Source organism: Pelodiscus sinensis, chromosome 1 (genome assembly GCF_049634645.1).
Source record: "Pelodiscus sinensis isolate JC-2024 chromosome 1, ASM4963464v1, whole genome shotgun sequence".
In the NCBI taxonomy this organism is placed as follows: Eukaryota; Metazoa; Chordata; order Testudines; family Trionychidae; genus Pelodiscus; species Pelodiscus sinensis.
This window is the reverse complement of record NC_134711.1, coordinates 96,466,337-96,490,708: the sequence shown is the minus strand read 5'-3', so window position 1 is coordinate 96,490,708 and position 24,372 is coordinate 96,466,337. Positions and strand designations below refer to the sequence as shown.

General features: G+C 43.3%; 1 protein-coding gene across 3 annotated transcripts in view; it reads left to right on the top strand.

The window, feature by feature from the left end:
• Positions 1-14,065, top strand: part of TMEM263 (transmembrane protein 263) — a 28,900-nt gene extending 14,835 nt beyond the window's left edge. For all 3 annotated transcript variants that reach the window (XM_006137983.4, XM_075938385.1, XM_075938386.1), the window contains one exon: positions 11,429-14,065. In XM_006137983.4, the coding sequence (XP_006138045.1) occupies positions 11,429-11,715 (287 nt within the window). In that variant the 3' untranslated portion in view covers positions 11,716-14,065. The remainder of the gene's footprint in view (positions 1-11,428) is intronic.
• Positions 14,066-24,372: the final 10,307 nt, after the last annotated feature.

The window sequence follows — 24,372 nt, the reverse complement described above, 5'->3', positions numbered from 1 at the left end:
CAGCCCAGAGCCAGCAGTCACTGCCCTGACCCAGTGGCCCCAAAACATGAGCCAGCAAGGCACTGGCAGCCAGCCCGCCACTGTTCCCCAGGAGCAGTCTGCCAGCTCCCAGGAGCACTGCCAAGGCCTAGAGAAGGCGGGTGCCTTTCTGGTCCAGGGTGGAGATCATGAACCTTATTTTTGGGGGGGGATGCCCTCAACGTCCATGATCTCTGCACTAGATGGAGGAACGCAGCCGTCTATGGCAGGATAGCTGCCAGCCTGGCCACCAAAGGCCACATGCGAACCCAGGAGCAGGTTTGCATGAAAACCAGATTGGTCTGGTCTGGTGAGACTCCCAACCCTGAGCTTCCCCTTCTTCCCCTTGCTTCCCCCTTCCAGCTCCCTCCTTCCAGGCTTCCCCCTCCTCTCTCTTCCCCTCTCCTGCGTCCTTTCCCCAGTCTCACCAGAGTTTCATCCACCCCCCCAGTTTTGTTAAATAAGAGAGTTTGTGTTCATGAAAATACATGTCTTTTGACATCAGAAAGGGGGGTTAGGGAGGGGTAAGTGGAAGGACGTGAGGGAGGAATGAGGCACAAGCCCCCAGTGGGGCAGACCAGGGAGGCTCTTAGGGCTCCTCAGGGTGGAAGTTCTCCCGCAGGGCCTCCTGGATACTGACAGTCCCCCAATGGACCTCCCGGATGGCAGCCTGCAGAAAGTGCAGCCAGGCGCCAAAAAATTTTGCTGAAGGCAAGGGCAGCAAATTAAGTCTCCTCCCTCTCCCCCAGTGCTGGAGCAGAGCCACATAGAGCAGTACTACCTCCCCTCCCCCCCCCACCCCCCCCCCCCCCACACACACACAGAAGCAGGGAGTCTGTCTCAGGTGCTTGCAAAGGTGCTGGCTGGGATCCACTTAGGTAAGTGCTTCCCAGCCCACCTCCTCTCTTCCCCCAACTACCTGTCCCAAGCCACCACCCAAATCCTCTGTATCCCCTCTCCCCACCTCCTCCAGGTCACAACTGTCTCCCAGACCCTGCACCCCCTCCTAAACTCTTCCCCCTCCCCCCTCTGCCCAGGCCAGAATCCTCTCCTGCACCCATACCCCCTCCCTGACCCTGCACCTCATTTCCTGCCCCACATCACCACACAAACCCTCTGCACCCACTTTCCCCCTTCTTCCAAATCACCGCTCCCTCTCAGACACTGCACCTCATCCTACACCCCTGCCCTAGGCCAGAATTCTCATCTGTACCCACAACTTTTTCTGGACCCTGCACTCCAAGCCCCTACCCCAGATCATAACACTCCTTCATCCAAACTCCCTCGCAGACCCCACACTCCCTCTTGCACCCCAGTTCTCTATCCCACGCTCCTTTCTACACCCCACCTGCCATCCGAAACCCTACAGTCCCTCCACAGAAGTGCAGCCCTTGACCACTTACCAAAATAATTAAAAATTATTGCCCACCCCTGTTCTTGTATCACCTGAAGGACTTGCCTTTCATGGCTGTCCAGCCTCACCAAGGGAGGAGCTTGGGGAGTCTCCAGTAAGTGGGGCCACGTAACAGCTAGGGATGTCAACACGAGTACACAATTGACTGATAAGCCTGGGTTTACCGGTTAATCCTGTCCACTACACACATTCCCTCCCCCACCTGCCTTGCTGCCTCTGTATCAGAGACAGCATGGGGATGAGAGGACTGGGAGCTGATACTGGTGCTGTGAGGAGCCAGCTTTTAAACTGACTCCCCAGAAGCACTGAATCCATGGAGCTGCCTGGTGCTCCCCTCCTCCCCCCATGCTGCTGCCTCTGATAGAGAGGCAGCAGTGAGGCGGGGGGAAGGGAGGAGGGCAGGGCAGGTGGGAACTGGTACACATGGGAAGCTAGCCTTCAAGTCAACTCCCTGCATGTATCAGTGCATGTGAGCTGTTCACCCACCCACTGCACACTGCTGCCTCTCGATCAAAGGCCCAGTGTGGACAGAAACTGCTGCCACGCCGTATCAGAGGCAGTAACGTGGGGCAGCAGGCGAGAGCTGGTATGCACAAGGAACCAGTTTTTCCTTTGCAGACCGACTTCTGCCTGCAACCCTGAGCAGCTGCCTGTGATACAGAGGCAGCAATGTGGAGTGGTGGGGGCTCCCCGAGAATTGGGCTGGGAGCGCAGTGGCTACCCGCCCTGCCCTTGGGGACTATCAGATAGTCATGTAACCAATAATATTTTGTGAAGTGATAAGACAACTCATCGCTATCTAACATCCTTAGTAAGAGTTGGGGCTTGTGCCTCCACAGGGCTGGAGTGGGGTGTGCCAGTTTCCCCCTCCCCCACAGGGCTTCCAGGGCTCTGTGTGAGGCTGGCTCTGGGGTACAAGCATTTGGGGGCCCTCTACCTTAACCTGGGTGTTTTGGAGGAATGGGGGCCAGAGTATCAAGCCCCTTTTTCAGATGGTAAAGGACCTTGCTGCCAACTCAGCACCTAGGCAGTTAGGGTATGTCTACACTACAAAGTTAATTCGAACTAACGCATGTTAGTTCAAATTAACTTTGATAGGCGCTACACAAGCGCTCCGCTAGTTCGAACTTCATTCGAACTAGCGGAGCACTTAGTTCGAACTAGGTAAACCTCATTTTACGAGGACTAAGCCTAGTTCAAACTTACTAGTTCGAATTAAGGGGTGTGTAGCCCCTTAATTCGAACTAGTGGGAGGCTAGCCCTCCCCAGGTTTCCCTGGTGGCCACTCTGGGCAACACCAGGGAAACTCTATTGCCCCCCTCCCGGCCCCGGAGCCCTTAAAGGGGCACGGGCTGGCTACGGTGCCCGTGCCAGGTGCAAGCCTGCCAGCACCCAGCCAGCCAGCAGACCCTGCACCTGGCACGGTTCGAGCCAGCCACCCGATGCCCCCCAGCCCTCCCCCTCTTCCCGGGACCAGGCTGGCGGCTCCCGGGAGCTTGCCCGGGACCGCAAGAGGCGGGCGCCTGGTCTAGTGCGGACATCATGGACCTTGTCCACGACCTCCACATTAGGCACAGAAAAGTGGCTGTCTAGGGCAGGAGAGCTGCCAGCCTGGCCACCCAGGAGCAGGTGTGCATGAAAATCAAGGTGGTCCACTGAGACCCCCGACCCTGAGCCCTGAGCTTACAATGGCCGTACTGGGTCAGACCAAAGGTCCATCTAGCCCAGTAGCCTGTCTGCTGACAGCGGCCAACCCCTAGGGACCCTGGAGGGGATGGACCGAAGACAGTGACCAAGCCATTTGTCTCATGCCATCCCTCTCCAGCCTTCCACAAACTTTGGGCAGGGACACCACTCCTACCCCCTGGCTAATACCACTCCATGGACCCAACCTCCATGACTTGATCTCACTTCTCTTTAAACTCTGTTCTAGTTCTAGCCTTCACAGCCTCCTGCAGCAAGGAGTTCCACAGGTTGACTCTTTGCTTTGTGAAGAACAACTTTCTGTTACTAGTTTGAAGCCTGCTACCCATTCCTTTCCTTTGGTGTCCTCTAGTCCTTCTATTATGGGAACTAATGAACTTTTTTTGATGCACCCTCTCCACCCCACTCATGCTTTTATAGACCTCTATCCTATCCCCCCTCAGTCTCCTCTTTTCTAAACTAAGAAGTCCCAGTCTCTTTAGCCTCTCTTCATATGGGACCTGTTCCAAACCCCTGATCATTGTAGTTGCCCTCCCCTCTCCCAGCCTCTCTCTTCCCCTCTCCCACCTCCTTTTCCCAGTCTCCCCCAGTTTTGCTCAATAAAGAGAGATTCTATTTTTGAACACAATTGTCCTTTATTTTGTACATCAGGAAGGGGGGCTAGGGAGGGGTAAGTGGAAGGAGGTGAGGGAGGAATGGGGTACGAGCCCCCGATGGGGAGGACTGGGCTGGCTCTGCGGGCTTCTGGGGGTGGAAGCTCTCCTGCAGCCCCCCGATTACCCTCTCTCCCCAGATGGCAGCGTGCGGCAAGTGCAGCCGGTCTGATGGCCGAGTGCTGTGATGTGCCCAGTGTGGGCACTCCGGGCACTCCAAGCCAGGACTGCTTTGCAAGCGGGGCACCCCTGAGAACTGTCTGTCCGGGGAGGGGGTCGGGTCCCTTTAAGCACAGCCCTCGGCTAGCCTGAGACAGCATCTCCACGCTCTAAGTCCTACTCTGATGCCCTGCCAGCACTGCTTCCGGCCATCCTTAACCCCAGTTCAGGGTCCACTCAATGTGGACATGCTAGTTCGAATTAGCTTAGTTCGAATTAGTGCTGTAGTGTAGACATACCCTTAGAGATCAATAGTTCAGGTCTTGCACATACCTCAAATACGCAGCTTTAGCAAACTAGCTACAACTTTTGGACCAAAAAAAAAATCTCACCACTTTCTTACAGCCTTATACATTTAAAATAAGTTGTTTACTATTTAGTAGTGCCTCTTTATGTGACTTAATGTAGCAATATCCTATTAGAGCACATCAGCTGAGTAAAGAGGTGGAGGGGAACAGAGAAGAGGAGACTAAAGGACTGTCAAAGCTGGATAAGAGTAACGGGGAAAGAAAAGATGATGAACTGACACAACAGAGAGAAGGAAGGGGATTAAAAAAACTATATAGGGGCTACTGTTCATTTTGTTAACAAAAAGCTGGCTAAGGAGGATTGCACAGAGGAATGTTAACTTTTTTTCCCCAAATGGAGTATGCAAGGGTAAGGTACTCAAACTGAATGTTAGAAACTCCCTCCCCCTACACACAGGTGTTTATTCTCTATGTAACATTTATATTTGGGTTGACAGAACTGATAGCGGAGCAAATGTTATGCAATAGTAAATACAAATCTTGCAGCTATTTTAGGGAATTTTTTCATCAAATGTCTGACTTGAAAATAGTCAGTTTCAGCTAGGTATAAACACCCAATTAATTGAGTAAAATATTTATCTCACATTGTTTAACTGTCAAATAAATCCTGTCTTAATAATGAAGGCATGATTATTACTTAATCTCTCCTCTATTACAGTAAAACTCCATTGGTCCAGCATCCAATGCTCCGGCACTCCTGATGGTCCGGCACCATCAGGAACCTGGAAGTGCTCTGGCTACCGGACAATTGGAGCTGCTGTGCGCCCGGCTTCCCCAATTCAGCCGCTGCTGAAACTGACCAGCAGCTGAATCGGAGAAGCTAGAGGCAGAGCAGCTGGGGTACTGCCGGGTTGGTCCCGTAGCGCCGCTCCTCAACGCTGCGGTGCCAACCCGGCAGCACCCCAGCTGCTGTGGCCCAGGCGTCCCCCAAGAGCAGCTGGGATGCTGCCGGGTTGGTCCCGCAGCGCTGAAGGGTGGCACTACTGGACCTACCTGACAGCACCCCAGCTGCTCTGCCCCAGGCGTCCCAGATTCAGCCACTGCTGAAACTGACCAGCAGCGGCTGAATCGGGGACACCTGGGGCAGAGCCGGACTATTGGAAGGGAGGCTATGAGCGGTCTGGGGTGGCACCCCCCTCACCTCACCCCAGACTCCTCATAGCTCCCCCTTCCGATAGTCCGGCATATTTGATAATCCGGCACCTCCTGGGTCGTAAAGGTGCCTGATTATCAGAAGTTTACTGTATTATGAAAGTGAAATCCATTGGATTCAGTAGGCTTTTGTTTTTTCATATTCTGATTTGTTTCTTAATTTCAATGGGCTATGTTCTGATACTCTTTATTAGTTTGGGTAGCATCTTGTTCTGTGTTACTATTGACTTCAGTGGGGCTATCTGGGTACATCTACACAGCAGTGTTATTTCAGAATAACTGATATTATTCTGAAACAACAAAGTCTGCGTCTATACTATAAGCAGTTATTTTGAGATAATGTCAAAATAATGTTGAGCTGGAAGACTTCTTACTCTGACTTCTGTAACTCTCATTTTATGAGAAGTAAGGGAAGTCAGAGGAAGAGTGTTGTTCCTTAGATTTCCTGTTATGTAGACAGTGCCAAAAGTTGAAATAAGCTATTTTGACTCAAGCTACGCAATTGACGTAGCTCAAATTGTGTAGCTTATTTCAGCTTTAGCCCTGCTGTGTAGACATGCCCCTTGTGAGGAAAGGAATTTCTTAATCTGTGTATGAGCATCAGAACTGGTCCCTAAATTAGTCGTCACGCAGTGACATAAATTGGACTAGGGGAGGAAATGAAATAAAACTCCTTAAGGAGAGCAAAAGTTCTGAGGATGACCCTTGTTTCCAGTACAGTCTTCCTATTTTATATTAAATTGTCCTGAAGAACTTTTCTTGCCTTCGATGTCATATGGAACCTTCATATCTTATGCAATTCTAAACATTCATCACTTGAAAGAAATGACCAAACATGGATGCCTGCCCGTTTCAGTCTTAGCATGAAATTCTCTTAAGAATTTCTTGGCAGGCTTCTCTTTTGAGGAAAGGCTTAGTTCTAAGGTCACTTGACCAGTCTTTTGTGAAGTCATGGCATAAATAACTTCTAAATTCTACAGCTGACACACCTGGCAAGTCCCAGGATATTTAACAAAGAAGGCTGGTTATGATATTTCTGGATGAAAAGTACTATAGATTTGTATTACATAAGTATTCTTTTTTTATGTAGAGCAGTATTGGTTCTAATGTGTTTAGGGCCCTCTGCAAGCTGGAAAATATAAATAACCTTGGCAGACTGCAGTCATTTTCACACCACATTCACTGTAAGTCTTTGTTCTCCAAAAAAGCCTTAGTTTTGTAACTGATTGTTCTGCATGATTGGTAGAGCCAGCATCATGAACAGGTGCTATGTATTTACACATTTTCTGCTTAAATAAGCAGAATATTCCTAAATTCATTATAGTGATCAGAAACTGGGGGCCAGTTAGCGAACAGCAAGCTTCATGGAACAGATCTAGAAAATGCCAGTAGCTGGGAAGAATATTCTTAGTCCTGGGTGCATATTTGAAATACTGTTTCCACTGTGTGGCTGTACTAATACACATACTCAAGTCAAATTGTCAATAGGCTTTTGACTAATGATTTGCCACCTAACGCATCTGGAGGAAAGTGGGATACCAACTTCTTTGCTGTTCAAATCTATTTAATAGCATCTTTCTGGCTTGTTGTAACCCGAGTGTGGTCCTTCCTTCCGATGTTAATCTGTAATGGGTATGAGTTAATATTAAATTTCAGTAACTAACTTCAGTATGGCAGGCTTCTTTTTCCTACTCAACATGTTGAGAATGAGAATAAGTCAAGCTACCTTTTTGACTGAGCTTGTAACAAGATCTAGAACTCCTTCTGTCATAAGAATTGTTTCTATTATAGTAGCGTACCAACAGACTTGCAATCAAAAATTCTGTGAAAAATCGACTATTCTTTCAATCAAGGAAACATAAAGGATCTTATTAATTTGTTTTCAATATGTATTACCCTTGTATTAAGTAATTATGACTTTTGGATATTTCTTGAACAGATTGACCAGGTTTTGTGATCTTGAGTCTGTCAAAATGTGATAAGGACTAGTGGGTTTTTTAAAGTTTGATTTTTGTCCCTCTTTACTACTTGTAAACTTCTTACAACTATGAGCAAATCCCCCAACCCTGCAAGAAAGGCTAATGCAAGCTGGCAGCATTTTACTTCCCAAACTAAGGCTACCATGCCCTCTGCTCTTTTTTCTTTTACTCCCATTGTTTCCAATACTGAGATGGTACTGCTTGTCTGAAGCGTTCTTGGGGCATTTGTAATGGACACAGAGCTTTTATACCGGCACAGTGGTATTGATACAACTGTGCCGCTGTAAGATCTGTCATGTAACCACTTTAATTATGTTGGTGAGAGAGCTCATAAACTCCTCCAATGAGCAATGGTAGCAGCTTTCCTCTTGACAGAACGCTGTGGTCATTACCACTTATGCCAGGGTGTTTTTTCATAAGTTTTGCTGACATTAGTGTAGATGTGGCCTAATACACTGGTTTTGTCTCTGGCCCAAGTTAGTACTGATCTAAAAGCATTATCACTGACTATTCTGTGCCTATACATAACACAAGTTGTAGATCTTGGTTCATTCCCTAGAACATGAATGTCCACATCATATAATTTGAAAACTGAACTGTATTATAACAACTATTCCATGTTGGATTGAGTTATTTTGGTGGAACAGTAGGAGAGTGACTGCATGCCTAGGGATATATTTTTTGAGATGCTCAATGTTCTTGCTGCCCTTCTCCTCATTCACTTGTTTTCCTGTTGTCTCCTTGATTGTTCCCATTCCTTTCTACTCCACTTACAATTTATCCCCTCTTTGCATCTCTCTCTCTCTCTCTCTGTTAGTTCCACTCACCATCATTCACTTGCTCTTTTCTTGGCTCTGTGTGTTGCTTCTTTCCCAACAAACAGGTTAACCTGCTGTTTCTTCACATACCTATTATTATAAGAGCTATGTAGCTCCTGAACTACTTCATTGCTACAGCCCTTTGTTGGTACCTGCTGTCCCCTGAAACATCTTTCAGAGAAAGAAGAGCAAAAGACTTGGTGAAAACTATTCACCTCCTGCAGTGCTCAAACATTGGCACCGTAGAATGCTGCTTTGGAACACAATGGCTACATCTAGACTGCAGGCTTTTTGCGCAAGAAGTTTTTGTCGGAAGAGATCTTCCACAAAAACTTCTTGCACAAGAGCACGTCCACACTGAAAAAGCGCATTGGAAAAAGCAATGGGCTTTTGCGAAAGAGTGTCCAGACTGCATGGACCTCTCTCAAAAGTAAGCACTGATTGATATGCACAAAATGGCCACCAGGGCACTTGTGCGTTTTCTTCTTTTCTCTTTTTGCGCAAAACCCTATCCTTCTCTGTCCACACGTGCCTTTTTGCAAAAGAACTCTTTCGCAAAAAGGCTTCTTCCTCGTAGAAAGAGGAATGCCAATTGTGCAAAATCTCCTCTGTTCTTTCGATTTACTGTTGAAAGAACGCGCTTACAGCATGGATGCTCTGAGTTTTTGCGGAAAAACAGCCATCTTTCTGCAAAACCTCTGTAGTGTAGACATAGCCTATGACAGTAATGGAATAAATTCCAGAAATTGAAATACAATACAAACAAATGTTTCAGTGCTTCTCTGTATGGTGAGACTTGGATAGTTTGTCAGCTGTATGCGTGGAAGCTTTTCTAATCTAGCATCTAATAGCATTAAAATTAAAAACTGTTTAAAAATACTCTGTTTATAAAAAAGAAATATTTCTATAGTAAGGTTGTGTTAGCATTTCCACTGCAAGTTTATTCAGTGCATTTTTTCTCTCTCCATCTTGAAGCTTACATTTAGAAACTCGGAATATTAAAGTGTGGGAGGATAATGGGATGGATTTCCAATGTTAAAAGCTTATAGAAAAACAGTCAATGTAGCATGTTTTCCTTTTAGTTTAAGAATATTTAATTGTACCATAGATATAGAAAATGGACTTATTATACAACATCTAAAACATGTAAGGAGCTCTGTAAAACACATAGTTCATTTATTCTTTGTGCAGAACCTAGTACCAGTGGTGCTGAAATTAGAGGTGCTGGGGTATGGCCATAACTCCTGGTTTGAAGTAGCAATAACAGACACTAAACACATGGTTTCCATCATCCACATCCTCACAATAAAAATTGTTCAAGCTCCCCTGACTAGTGCAATGGTATCCTGATCCATAACTGCAACTTCTAGGGGCCATGATAATACTAACAAATAATGCTACCCCTTTGGGCACTTTAGGGAAGTGTTGCGTTTTCTTAAAATGTCTTTAAATATGTTGTGAATTCCCACAAAAATAAAATAAGGGCCCAGTGTAGGTCCTTTGTGCGTATGGTGGCAGGGAGGAGGTGGATGAAACACAGAACTGGCCTGAGCTTCTATTTTTCTCATCCTCCTTTCTTCCTAATGAGTGTTCTTTCCTCCACCCATGCAAAATACATTTTTTTTGAGAGAGGAAAAAGAAACCAAATTTTTTTTTCTTTTTCTTTTTCTTTTTCTTTTTCTTTCTCTCTCTCTCTCTCTCTCTCTCTCTCTCTCTCTCTCTGTTTATTTATTTATTTATTTATTTATTTATTTATTTATTTAATTTTTTAAATAAGCTGGGATACCTTTCCTGCAACCACTTCCCAACATAACTTTAGTTCAGCTTTTTCTGTAGATCTTTCCTTAGGCCTAGTAGGTACAGTAAAACTCCAGTTGTCTGGCATCCAGTGGTCCGGCACTCCCAATAGTCCGGCACCAACTGGAACCCAGAAGTGCTCCGGCCAGCTGGACAATTGGAGCTGCTCTGCACCGCTTCCCCAAGTCCGCTGCTGCCGCTGCTGAAACTGACCAGTGGTGGACTTGGGGAAGAAGCACAGAGCAGAGCAGCTGGGATGCTACCGGGTTGGTCCCACAGCGCCGCCCCTCACCCCCCTGCTCGGTGCCCGGCAGCACCCCAGCTGCTCTGCTCCGTGCCACTGCCACTGCTGAAACTGATGAGTGGGGGACTTGGGGAAGCTGCGGAGCAGAGCAGCTGGGGTGCTGCTGGGCGCCGAGCAAGGGGGGTGAGAGGTGGCGCTGCGGGACCAACCCAGCAGCACCCCAGCTGCTCTGCCCGCGGCTTCCCCAAGTCCGCTGCTCATCAGTTTCAGCAGCGACAGACTTGGGGAAGCGGCGGGGCAGAGCAGCTGGGGTGCTGCCAGGTTGGTCCCACAGCACCGCTCAGGTGAGGGGCAACGCTGTGGAACCAACCCGGCAGCACCCCAGCTGCTCTGCCCTGCCGCTTCCCCAAGTCGCCGCCGGCAGCTGCGCAGGGCTTTCCCTGCATAATGGCAGAGGGTTCGCCCCACGCCATGCCGTTTCCCCCCCGTATCCTCCAGACCCGTCACAGCCTTCCTTCCGGAGTACCTCCTGATATTCAGGCATATCAGATAATCCAGCACCCCCTGAGTCCCAAATGTGCCGGATTATCAGAAGTTTACTGTACCATGCTCTGGTACTAAATTGAAGTTCTGTCACTTGGGGAGACAGCTCCACAACAAAAAATTCAGCCGTTTTCCGCTCCCCTACCCCCCCCCCCCCCCCCGATAGCCAAAGCCCAGTGGAAAGGTACATGGAGGTAGTCAGGTCTTCAGGGGCGAAAATGGAACTGATCTATGAGGCAGGGGATTAGGAAGGGAAAGAGATCGAGATTTGCTATAGGGTGGTGTAAGGCATTTGGGTATTATTCAAAGCTGATCTAAACTTTGAAGAGTTACTGTCCATTAATCAGTATTGTGGAAAAAATGGCATCAAGGCACTCTTAGGCTTAGCTCTCACTTCTCAGTGAGAACCAACCCCCGGGAAACCTAGTGTTTTCCAGGAAGGTAGCCAAGACTCTGTGTAAGAGATGCACCTTACATTGTGTCATGTCATTAAAAGGAGCAATACTTATGAATAAACTGTATACTTTTAGAACTCTTAATTAGTGTCACTGACTTGAATGTTTACACTTTTTCTTTCAGGTTCATTGAAAGAGCATCCACAGCAGCAGCCTGGCATGCTTTCTCGTGTGACTGGTGGCATTTTCAGTGTAACAAAGGGAGCAGTTGGTGCCACGATCGGTGGTGTAGCCTGGATTGGAGGAAAAAGTTTGGAAATGACCAAAACAGCTGTTACAGCAGTGCCTTCCATGGGAGTGGGTCTAGTTAAAGGAAGTGTTTCTGCTGTGGCGGGGGGTATTACAGCTGTAGGATCTGCTGTCACAAGTAAAGTGCCTTTAACGGGGAAGAAAAAGGATAAGTCTGACTAAAAGAGGACGGAGTCCTAGTTGAGTTCCATAATACTACATCAGTGGCATTGGAATCTGCTAAGATTTGGACTACAACAAAGCCACATGTCTTAGACACTTATCTTCTAAAGAGCTGTGGGAAAAGTTTTGCTTTCCTCTGAAGGGACAGCACTGTGTATGAAGATTCATTTAAAACCTAGATTCAAGCTTTATATCTGGTGAAATGTTACACTTGATAAATTTAGAACCAAGCACATGTATGAGAGGGGATAGTACATGGCTGAATATTCGTTTACTGTAAATCTTATGCAGTATGGGACTAAAATGTGAAAGTAAAAAAAGATTGTTGGCCATTTTTGCAGTACTAGCTGTATATGATGTGCCGGCTGCCATTCTTAGTGGTTTCTGCATCCTCTTGATAAGGAATTCTTGAACTGTGTAAAAGGCATCTTCTGATATGCTTAATAGTTTCATATATTTTGTTTTTGCTTTTTGAAACTATTTTTATACAGATTATAAATTCTCAATGAGTGTATTCTACTAGTGATGGCTGGCAAGAGACAGAACTGGAGATGTTTAGAAGTGTGGGTGGGGGAAAAGTATGCTTAAAATGGCTGAGAGAGAGAAGGCAGCTTAAAGGTTTATTTTTGAAGTATACTGCTTTTAATGATTCATGCCTAATGGTTGGAAAAACTCATTTTCACTTAATGAAGCTGTGTAAAGAGTTTTCTAATGTCTATCATTTCAACACTGTTCATAGAATAAGCTTTGGACACTTTTTTAAAAAATACGTGCTGATATCTGAAACTTTGTCATCTTTTACTAAAGACGATACTGCTATATCTCAGATGTGTTTTAAAGGTATCCCTCTATCACCTGCAAATGAAACCTTACTGCTTGTGACTTTTTTAGCTCAAAAACAATAGAAGAAAATGGCTTGATTTCAATTGAGCCAAGGTTCATGATCCATTGTAGTTATCTTGAGAGAAATACCTTTGCTGTGATGTTAGAAACCACCAAAGAGTGATCTAATTAAAGCCGTTGTCTGACTGCATGATTTACTAGTTTAGTTTGTTGCTTTTAACCATTCACATCTCCTATAGCCAAGATATAAAGACTTTCACTACATTTGTATTTTAAGTTCACTTTTACTTAAAACACAGCACTGTACTCTTTAAACTAATGAACAAGACTGACTATGTTAAAAGTGAAAATGAGAAATGTAATCTCAGTGAATTGAATGGGGACAGATATCCTTACTTTGGCACATTTTGAATTGGGTACATCTCCCACATCTTCAAGGATGTTCATGGGCAGGATCTAAATGCATGACACAAGCTCAGTTATTCAAGATCTGCTGACTCTGCAGATAACCTTTTGGCAGCCTGTAAAAGATGGTGGAAGTTTCATGTGAATGTTTGGTAATGCAGTATTTTGTAAAATTGTATATCTCTGCAGAGAATTTCTAAATGTGAGCTTTTAAGTGGCTATGGCTGTACAAGGAAGATATAAATCTTTTTATAGAAATTAAAGGTCAAAGGGTATCACTTGTCTTAACATTTTTATTCCTGTTTAGCTGATGTTGGTAAATGGTAAACTATTTGATATAGTCAGCTAGTGAGACTGAACCATTGGGACTTCAGCTGTGATCTGAAGCAGCTTTCCTTATTAGACAGCATTACCATTAAATATGTTTATCTGACAGTTTTCTAGGTATGCTGTAGCAGTGGAAATGAAATGTTAAAATATATAGGCTTGTTTTAGAAGATTCCAACAAAAGGAATTATTTACTCATCTTATTTGAGTAAAACATTTTGCATTGCTATGGTAATCTGTCATACACCATTTTTGGGGATTGAAGAGGACCATGTCATCAATGTAAGTTTATCAGCTAACAGTTAAGAGGCTTTAACACAGAGTGGTATGACAGTCAACTACACATTTGTTGACAAACTTTACTGCATTAACTGTTCAACTAAATCCTTTTACTAATCTTTATGGAAATTGGGAATTTTAAAGGGTTAAATTTTAAATCACAAACTCCTTACCCTTTCTGATAAGCCATTTTTTAAAGTAACAGACACTATGAAAATTGCAGCAAATTAAGTGTAGTCTTGAAGTTTCTTGCTATAAGCTATACAATTGTTCTACCATCTTGCAGCGTGTCTTAGGAGCAAAATGTATTATTCAGTGATTCTAAATTCTTGTAACTAAATGCTTTAAAGTAGTATAGGGTTGCAGTTTAGAGCTTGGTCCTGTGCTGTCTGCATTTTTATTTTCCACTTTATGTATGACTGTGACCCTTTTTTAAAAACTTGTTCTAATTCTGTCCTGCTTGGAACCTGTGAAATATTAAATTGTTGCAGTTTGACTACTTCTGACAGCTTCCTTTCTAGATGTGGGGAAGGTAAAACTACAGAGGAGATTAATATTCCTATGAGTTGAAGAATGTGGTGAGGTGTATTGCGGAGTATCTCCCTAAACATTATTGCACTCAAAAGTGTCATTTAAAATACTATTTTAATCAAAGATCCCAGACAAGACTACATGTCCATTGAGCTTTCTGCTTTATTTACAGATGAGATGAGCAAGGACTTTCTTTCTATTTTTCTTGTATAAAACAGTGAAAGAAAGAACTTATTCCTATTTGAACAGATGGGAGAACTGAAGCAGAGAGAAAATGAATTTCCCCAAAGTCCAATGAATAATAATGGCACAGGAAACTGAACACTGATCTCTAGAGTCAAATCCAATGTGTTAATCAAAAGTCTGTCCCAAATGGGTTGCACCAGGGAGTAAGCTTGTCTCTTGTGACTCACCATGTGTGGGAAATTCTTGAGCTGTGAAACACTCTCAGTTCTAAGAGGGAGATGTCCATGGCAGCTAGAATATGGACAGCTTTATTCCTTTGGTGAGCAGAGTTCTATGCTGCTTACTCTGGGTTTTTTTTTTCCTGAAAAGATCTTACAGATGAAAAACTTGATATTAAGTTATGTGGGTTACAACAATTGAGAACCTCTTAATCATATTCAGATGGAAGGTGAAAGCATAATCCCAGCATAAATTAACATGGATGAGTCTGAGATTATTCCCTAAGTATTTTTATGTGATCCTTTATAAAATGACTAACATTTTAATGAAGATCTGAACTCTTTTTTTTTAGCATTTTGGGGGGGCGGGTTGAGGGGAGGAGTATCCTTTCTCCTGAATCCTGCATATTAGTGGTAAAAGGAAACAACCTGGTTGTTGCAGATGCCTCTGTATAAGGCAGTGAATAGTTCAATTTGCTAGAATATCTCATGCTCTCATTGAAGGATTTTTTTTTAAGAAACTAGATTTGTATTAAACTCTAGTTTCTTCATGCTAAGGCCTGTAGATCTGTTATACAGGCCACTTCAATCTGCTTGCAGCTGGGAGGAGTTTGAGAGATGCCAGCTAGGGAATATCCTACCTCCTGAAGTTCTTTCAGTCTTTTTCTGTCTCCACAGTGGCAGGCAGCTTTATCTACCTCTACTGCAAAGATTTGTTTCAGAGAGATTCCAAACTCTGATCTGCTAGTAGCCCATGGGTTATCCTGGGGCAAGTAATTTCATTTTGCCTTGTTTTCCATTCTGCAAAACTATGTATAATGATAATAGCTTTGTAAAGTGCTTTTAAGAGCTAAAGTTTCAAATATTGAGACTAATAATTTGGGCCTTTGAACCTTGGCATCAGATGCTCAGGTAAATCAGTTCCCAACTATCCTGGTGCTATAATCAAACTATGAAAAGCTGAGGGGATTCAGCCATCAGAAAAATCTACTTACAATCCTGGTTCCTGCCAGATAAAATGGCAGGGAAAATTGGATATTTGGCAAGTTGAAACAGTCCCTGAAATATAATAGGAGAAGATTCAGTTCTGCAACTAGCTGCTAGGAAAAAATGCAGTTAGTAACTACTCTGTCTGTTGTCTTAAACCCTTAGTTGGTGTCAGCTCTCTCTCAGCTGAGGAGCAAATGAAGTCACAGCATGCTGAGACATACTGCAAGTATTAGAGGAACAACTTTGCCCCATTCTCAGCCTCCGTGGAAAGGCCATGTTATGAATAAAATTTGCCATCTACTTCAAATCAGAGCATTGCAATTCACTCTCCATACTACTTCCAGCCTCAAAGAATCAGGGACAAATACAGCAGGGCCCAGCCTAAAACATGAAATTCCTAAAGGAGGCTTGTCTTCCACATATGCCTACCTTGCCATCCTGAGATTAACATTTTACAGAAGAATGGCAACTTTTTCCTCTTTTCCCAGTTTGATCTTAATATATTCTCGGAGTCTTATCTCCAGCATCATGGTGGCAATAATGTTGGCATCAGGGAAGAAGAAGAAGAAAATTCTTCTCTCTCTTCATGAACAATCTTTCGGAGCAGAGTTCTATACAGAGAGAAAACTGAAGCGCACACACAATAATACAACTTCAGGAGTGTCTTAAATTCTAGACAAAAAATGAGGTCAGGGAAGTCACTCAGTGGCATGAACTGAAGACATATACTATCAAGTAGAATGTCTTATTTCAGATGAAATGTTAACAAGATGGTAATAATGGAAAACAAGTGCTTTCACAGAAACAAAGTTCAGAATTCTCAGCATACTCCAAGAGTAATTGATCTCCCATCCTGGCATGCTTCAGTGATCCAGAGTTCATATATCACAATGGTACTCAGTAATATTAGGTATCCACTCCTCAGCCTATCCTATCTCCTCCATTTCCAGAGAACTATTTCCAACTGTATTCTCTGCTTTCACAACTGGTGAAGGCAGAGAAACAGATTTACTTGTAAAAGGGATCTTCCTGAGTCAGTTCAGGGAAGGGGTACCAAAAAAAGAGTACGGATCCACCAGTTGGAACAGTGTCTCCTGGAGATCTCAGTGCACTGCTCCTTTCATGGATAACAAGCTGATTCTTAAGCATCTAACAGAAGTTGGTCCAACAAAAGATATTACCTCACTCATCTTGTCTAATATCCTGAGACTGACAACTACACTGCATACTGTTCTGGTTGTGATCATCATATTTCAGATGGGGTCACCAGTCGGAAGACTATCATCAGTCGTGCTCTAGAGAAATTTTTCTGTCCTGGGAAGAGTAGTTTCCTATCTCTATATATACACTGCCTACCAACAGGGAGTAGAACACTAATGCTACGTCTAAACTACAGGGTTTTTGTGCAAAAACGGCTATTTTTGTGCAAAAACCTGCAGAATGTCCACACCTCAAGTGTGTTTTTGCATGAGTAAATTTACAGTAAATCAAAAGAACAGAGGGATTTTTGTGATGTAGGTATTCCTCTTTCTACGAGAAATAACTCCTTTTTGCACAAGAGCTCTTGTGCAAGAAGCCTGCAGTGTAGATGTAGCCTTAGATTTACATAGTGGAAGTCTGATTAGCAAATTGGCTCCTATATGCAGAAATATGTAGTATAAGTCAATGTGATGGGCTGCTGATCAACATTTTGCATCCAAAAACAATACACCTATATACCATATGGTACATGAGGTGGTAAATGACCACTAGCAAAGTCCTAACTATATGTCTTCCCACCAACAATACAGAAGATAGCAATAAGAGAACAATAGTGAATCAATTTCTTTCTTTCTGGCAGAAGTGGCTTTGGATTTCAAATCTGATTAATTTAGCACGAGGGATCAGACATTTAAAGGAAACATTTGGCAGAAGTGACTATTGTTCTCATGGACCCCAAAAGCGAAGTCATCAAATAGAATGTATGCTACTGGCTGGTGCAAAGTCTACAGTTTTAACTATCATGTTAAACCAGTGAAATATAGCCGTAAGCTCCAACAGAAGGACTTCATTATGAGTGGCTAGGAGCATCCAAGCTAAAAGATCAAGCAATCTGATGATGTTCCGAGCATGTTCAAGAAAAAGATGTATTGTACCATGTCTTAAAATTCAATGTTTCCTGAGGGCTACAACCCTTATTCCAAGCCTGCAGGATCACAAAGCATGACCTTGAAACTGCATTCTGCTCCTTACAGCACTATGCAGATATCTCCAATCAGATGAGTTCCTGGAAGGTGGGTGCTTTCTATAGTGAGAACTGCTGTTGTATTTTGCATTCAGACAGAGTCCTTACAAATGTCATAGCACTAATTCCCTAAGTAAATTCAATAAATATTCCTCCTTTGGGTAAGCATCAACATCCAGACCTCCAAAGCTATGACAATGTCAGAGCAGAGTAGTCATAACTCCTGTGTTCACATCTGCTAAATACCCCTTTAGCTGTCAACACAAGTTAGTAAAACTCTGGATATTAGTCATCCAGTCTTAGCCAATGGCATTCTCTTTCTTTGGGCACATGTCCTCTCTCTTTCTGAGATGGAAAACATACAGATTATAATTGACCTAATTTTGAATGTTCCATTTAAAGGAAGATCCTACTTCTCATCCTGGAGGCTTTGAAAATCCCACTGTGATGACCTGTGGATCTTACCATAAAGAAAAATTATTCGTGCTTACCTGAAAACTAAATTCCTTTGAACAATAAGGTGCACCAATCCAGCCCCCTTTGGAGACAAATGGATCATTCAGAAGATGGCCATTTACATCCAATTTGGTTTGTTTTTGTTAGGTTGAATTTACTACGTGCTGTAGTAGGAAATGTTGTGCTTTTCCCCCCCTCAAAGTACAGAACACAAGTTATAATTTAGGAAAGTAGAAACAATGCGAAGTCCTATGGCTCATTAAAGACTAACAGATTTATTTGGGCATAAGCTTTTGTGGATAATAGGGATGGTAAACTGTGTGTAATTAAGTAACCGTGTAACCGCTTACTTCAGTGGTTACACGAGGGGCAGCAGTTTAAGCCCGCTCCTCACATGTACCAGCTCCTGCCTACTGCCCCACACATAGTTGGAGCCTGTGGCTATGCCTAGACTGCAGGCTTCTTTCCAAAGAAACTTTTCCAGAAGAGTTCTTCTGAAAGAGAGTGTCCACACAGCAAAAGCGCATTGAAAAAACTATCTGCTTTTTCGAAAGATAGCATCCATTCAGTGTGGACGCTATCTCGCAATTAAGCTGTGATTACTATGGACAGAGTGGCCACCAGGACACCTGCACTTTTTCCTCTTTCCGCTTCTTTCAAAAGAACTCCCTCTTCCCCTTCCTCACACACCTTTTTCCAAAAGAGAGCTCTTTCGGAAAAAGGCTTCTTCTTTGTAGAAAGAGATTTACCAATGTCGGAAAAAACCCTCTGTTCTTTCAATTCCCCCCCCCCCCCCCCCCCCCGAAAGAATGCAATTGCAGTGTGGACATAAGTGAAGGTTTTTTTGAAAAATTGCCATTTTTCAAAAAAAAACCTCTGCAGCATAGAGTTTAACTCTGCATGTTACGCTTTTCTCATCTCTAGTGGATACCATTTCGTCAGATGCATTCAGTCCCCATGCATATGACAACATAGTTTTTACCCATGAATGCTTATGCCGAAGTAAATCTGTTAGGGTACGTCTACACAGCAACATTATTTTGAAATAACTAGTGTTATTTCAAAATAACTCCGTCCATGTCTACACAGCAGGCAGTTATTTCGAAATAATGTCAAAATACTGTCAAGCTGAAGGTCTTCTTATTCCGACTCGGTAACCCTCATTGTGCGAGGAGTAAGGGAAGTCGGAGGAAGAGTGCTCTGTTTTTAAATAAGTGCTGTGTAGACGCTTCCAATTTCGAAATAAGCTATTTCTAAATAAGCTACGCAATTGACGTAGCTCAATTTGTGTAGCTTATTTTGAGTTAAGCCCTGCTGTGTAGACAGACTGGCTGTGTCTAGACTGGCCAGTTTTTCCAGAAAATCAGCCGCTTTTCCGGAAAAACTTGCCAGCTGTCTACACTGGCAGCTTGAATTTCCGCAAAAGTACTGACTTCCTACTGTAAGAAATCAGTGCTTCTTGCAGAAATCTATTCTGCTCCCGTTTGGGCAAAAGTCCCTTTTGCGCAAAGCTTTTGCGCAAAAGGGCTAGTGTAGACAGCTCAGATTTGTTTTCCTCAAAAAAGCCCCGATTGTGAAAACGGCGATCAGGGCTTTTTTGCGGAAAAGCGCGTCTAGATTGGCACGGACGCTCTTCTGCAAAAAGTGCTTTTGCAGAAAAGCGTCCGTGCCAATCTAGACGCTCTGTTCCAAAAATGTTTTTAATGGAAAACTTTTCCGTTAAAAGCATTTGCGGAAAATCATGCCAGTCTAGACGTAGCCACTTAGTCTTTAACATGCCACAGGACTCCTCATTGATTTTACAGACACCCCTCTGAGACTAAGAAAAGTGGATTTGATTTATCTTGTCTTTGAAAGCTCTCAACTGAAGGGGACTTCAAGAGGTGGAGCAGTTCCTTGCTTCCAGTGGCTGGCAGATCTGGTTCTGTCCGAAACTGTGAGCAAGCTGAAATACCCATTGTACTATATCCAAAAGAAAGGAAATTTTCAGGTAAGCACAGATACATTTTCCTAGTACTGGACTGTGCAGAGTTTTGTAAATAAAACTACCCTCTGTTCCCTCACACGCCCACACTTTTAAACAGGAAAGAATAAGAATAGAATCTCTCTCTTCACACCCCCCGGATACAGAATACATCAATTTAATATGAGAATGTTTTTAAAGAAACCCAAATTGAATAGTTAAGTCCTCTTGCAAGGAAATGCCAAAATAGATGCTAAATCAACACTGTTTTGCATATGCATCACAATACTCAATTACATGAACAATGACAGAATTCCTACCTGTTGAAGTTGTTCTCCTGTTGGTGTTTAACCCACCTTCTCTAATCTTGTCACTTTAAGAAACCTAAGATAAGAAATTAATGCTCTTCATTTGATATATACAGTTTGGATAAAATATATTATTACAGTCTCATAGTTGAGTTGTGACATGCTAAATGATAGAGAACTATTATGAATATACTTGTTGCCATGCAAAAACATTCTCTCACAGCAGGCTATAACCAGAAGCAGCTATCAAGGGACATAAGAAATGGAGCTTGCTCCCACTTTTCTTGGTCTTCAGTGCCATGATTTTTAATTAAAAATGGACTCCATAGATGACTGTAACCACTTGAGGAAAATAAATAAATTATGCCGCTAGGTAAGATTTATTATGGACAGTAAAAGCTGTATTATCCAGCCAGGTACCAGTTGCAGAGTTATATAATCTGGCATTTCTGATCTTCACTGAAAGTCCAGTTTATAGTCTGGCTGGTGTGGGAAATCCCTACCTAGCTCTGTGTGACTTCCCTGAGGCAGCAACATGTCTCTACTGCTCCTAGGAGGAGGAATGGCCACAAGGACTCTGTGCACTCCCCCTGCACTGCCCCACTCGGAACACTGCTCCGTTGCTCCCATTGGCCAGAAACCATCTAGGTGCGCCTCTGCCTAGGAGCAGCAAGGATGTGTTGTTTCCAGGGAAGAGCCCGAGATGAGCAATTGCCCAGATCTGGTACTCTGAAACCTCTCCTGTGCCCCAATTCCCTGCCCCAAGCCCCCTCCTTCATCCAAATTCTCTCTCCACACCCAAACCCCATACCCATTCCAGTTCAAAGCCTTGAGATCCCTCCCACACCCAAACTCTCTCCCCAAGCTCAAACCCCTTCCCACACACTGAACTCTTAGTTAACCAGAATATTTGACTAACTGGCACCCCCTAGTCCCTCAATATGCTGGGATACAAAGGTTTTACTGTACTAAAATACAGTAGTAAAACTTGATTAATACTCTTTTTATCAGACCAGACATAGCAGTTCACTACTTCAGCTTTTGGGGAAGGAGGTTTGTTGTGTCTTGATTGATCTAATTAATAGAAAAGTACTATGTTGATTCATCCAACTATGAGAAAGGAACTGTTTCTCTCCTTATTTTTCCTATTATCACTGAGATCCCATCAAAAGTATCTATTTTTAAAAACCAAACAAGGTCTGCATAGTGGTGGCTGTCCTAACCTTGCTAAAAAGTAGGCTTCAGCCCAACTTTAAAGAATAAGTTTATTGTAAAAGTGTTGACAATGTACAATGGGAAAGTTTGACTGGCAGTAGTCATAACAAACCAATTTCATGCTGATTGAAGAGTGTATATGGCATTAAATTAAGCAATCTGAAAGACAAACTCAAGTAAGTTACTAACTTACCCAAATTTCTTAAGGAAAATACATTCCCCAGAGGCACCATCAAATGCTTTTCCAACAGTAAGAGATGCCAGTCATATTCAGTTACCTCAAAGTCATCTCAAATTAGTTGCAGTATGTTTCTGAAGAACTGAATGAGCCCAGTGTGGCAGGCTGAGCATAATGGGCTCAAGGCAACTGGCAAAAACTCTTACATCAGTATATGAATAAGAATCAAATACATCTTGATTTAACTTCCAGTAGGAAATTCCCTTCCTCCTCTGAGCCACTATTTTCATCAAAAGGCATAACAGGCCAGCTGTCTATTTAGTGCTACAGTGGTTCAACGTTACTAATTATATTGCCAATTATAGTCACCGTTTTGTATATCTGAAGTGTCTCCTTGTATCTGGGGGAAAAGGCATTACTGAGACACAAAATCACAGATAACGTTGCATATAGGATGCATCTTCCTGTCTCTTGAGTTCTGAAAGATAGGACTAAAACATAACACTGACTAATTCTCAGCATTCTCAAGCCTCATTGATGGATCAGCAAATGAAGGGTATATGCTGAGGGTGTTATTTGCAAGGAGAAAAAAATATCTTAAACAATTAAAGCAAAAGTTTCCTCTGTAGTTGTAAACATTGAGAAAGTAAAGAAAAATATAGATGTATTGCCAATCTGTCCTTAACTGTGTATATGTATCTGAAATGTATACTCATGACAAGCAGAATAACAGTTCACTTTACAGTTGAGGTACTCTAAGGCTACGTCTAGACTGGCATGATTTTCCGGAAATGCTTTTAATGGAAAAGTTTTCCATTAAAAGCATTTTCGGAAAAGAGCATCTAGATTGGCACAGACGCTTTTCCGCAAAAACACTTTTGCCAATCTAGACGCGCTTTTCTGCAAAAAAGCCCCGATCGCCATTTTCGTGATTGGGGCTTTCTTGCGGAAAACAAATCTCAGCTGTCTACATTGGCCCTTTTGCGCAAAATGGACTTTTGCCCGAATGGGAGCAGCATAGTATTTCCGCAAAAAGCACTGATTTCTTACAGTAGGAAATCAGTGCTTTTGCGTAAATTCAAGTGGCCAGTGTAGACAGCTGGCAAGTTTTTCCGGAAAAACTGGCCAGTCTAGATACAGCCTAAGATAACAGGCTTGATCCTTTGTTTGCCAAAATTGTCCATTGTAGTCAATTTTAGTTCATCATTGAGCCTCAAGAATATAAGTTTTTCCCATGGAAATTTGATACCAAATCAATTTAGTTTGATATGTGTGATCACTCCTAATTTGTTTGAATATAATGTTTGAGTTTTTCCAGACATTTTAAATGTGGAACATGTCCCCTGGTAGTTGGTCACCTTACTACTCTTTCATGCATGTCTATCTCCTGCATGCCAAGGAGCAATATACCCAGACCACTTGCTCATAAAAGCTTATCAAGAAACCCCTGACAACTTTAATTTCAGCCAGGCGACCTCTGATGATTGTTTTTGTTATGTACCACTTCATTCACACCCTGAAAAGGAAAATATTACACAAAGACTAATGGCTATTTATAGTAGCTGATATTAAAAGGTCAGCATTTGTCAACAGCTACCACATCATGGTATCAAAGGTATCAGTTTTTCCATATGCTTAGGAAATAATTGCAGTGGCTGTTTGCATATCTTGTCCATTTTTAATGTTCACCAGATTTAGAGCAAAGGCTTGTTCCTGAGCCACAGCTACTTTAAAAGGCATAAGGCCCCATGTTCCCCCTCAGATGTCTTTGCCTTCCTTCTGGAAGCACAGTCTTTACTTCAACTAATTCCCTTTCTAATTGTTCTCTTTCTAGCCCAAGGTAAAGGAGGGGGAAATTATGGGGAGAAGCCCAGGCAAAATAAATAAAATGAGTGTTCCTGCAAGAAGAGCCAGCTTCAGGTTTCATAATCTTGAAGGAGACCCTCTAGATGCAGTTTATTTATTTGCATTATATTAGCATCCAGAGATTGCAACCAGATGGTGTAATAAGGTATACAAACCTCAGGCTACATCTACACTGGCATGATTTTCCGGTAACAACTTTCTGCTGTCTACACTGGCCCTTTTGCGCAAAAGTTTTTCAGAAAAAGACTTTTGCCCGAATGGGAGCAGCATAGTATTTCCGCAAAAGCACTGACAATCTTACATGAGATCGTCAGTGCTTTTGCGGAAATTCAAGCGGCCAGTGTAGAAAGCTGGCAAGTTTTTCCGCAAAAGCAGATGATTTGGTGGAAAAACTTGCCAGTCTAGACACAGCCTCAGAGTGAGCCCTGGGGAAGGGGAGGAGAGCCTTTTCTGTTTATAAGCAAGCAGCTGGATTACAACCACAGGTGGGTGCTAGAGCTGCCAATCATGGAAGCAGGCAGCCACAGTTGCATCCAATACAGAGAGAAGGAAAAAAAAAGGGGGGGGGGGTACAGGGAAGAAAAAGGAGGCAGAAAGGCCTGGAATGATACCAGGCTATTACCAAGAAAACAGCCAAGAGCCTGAAAACACAAAATGCTCAAGGAGTT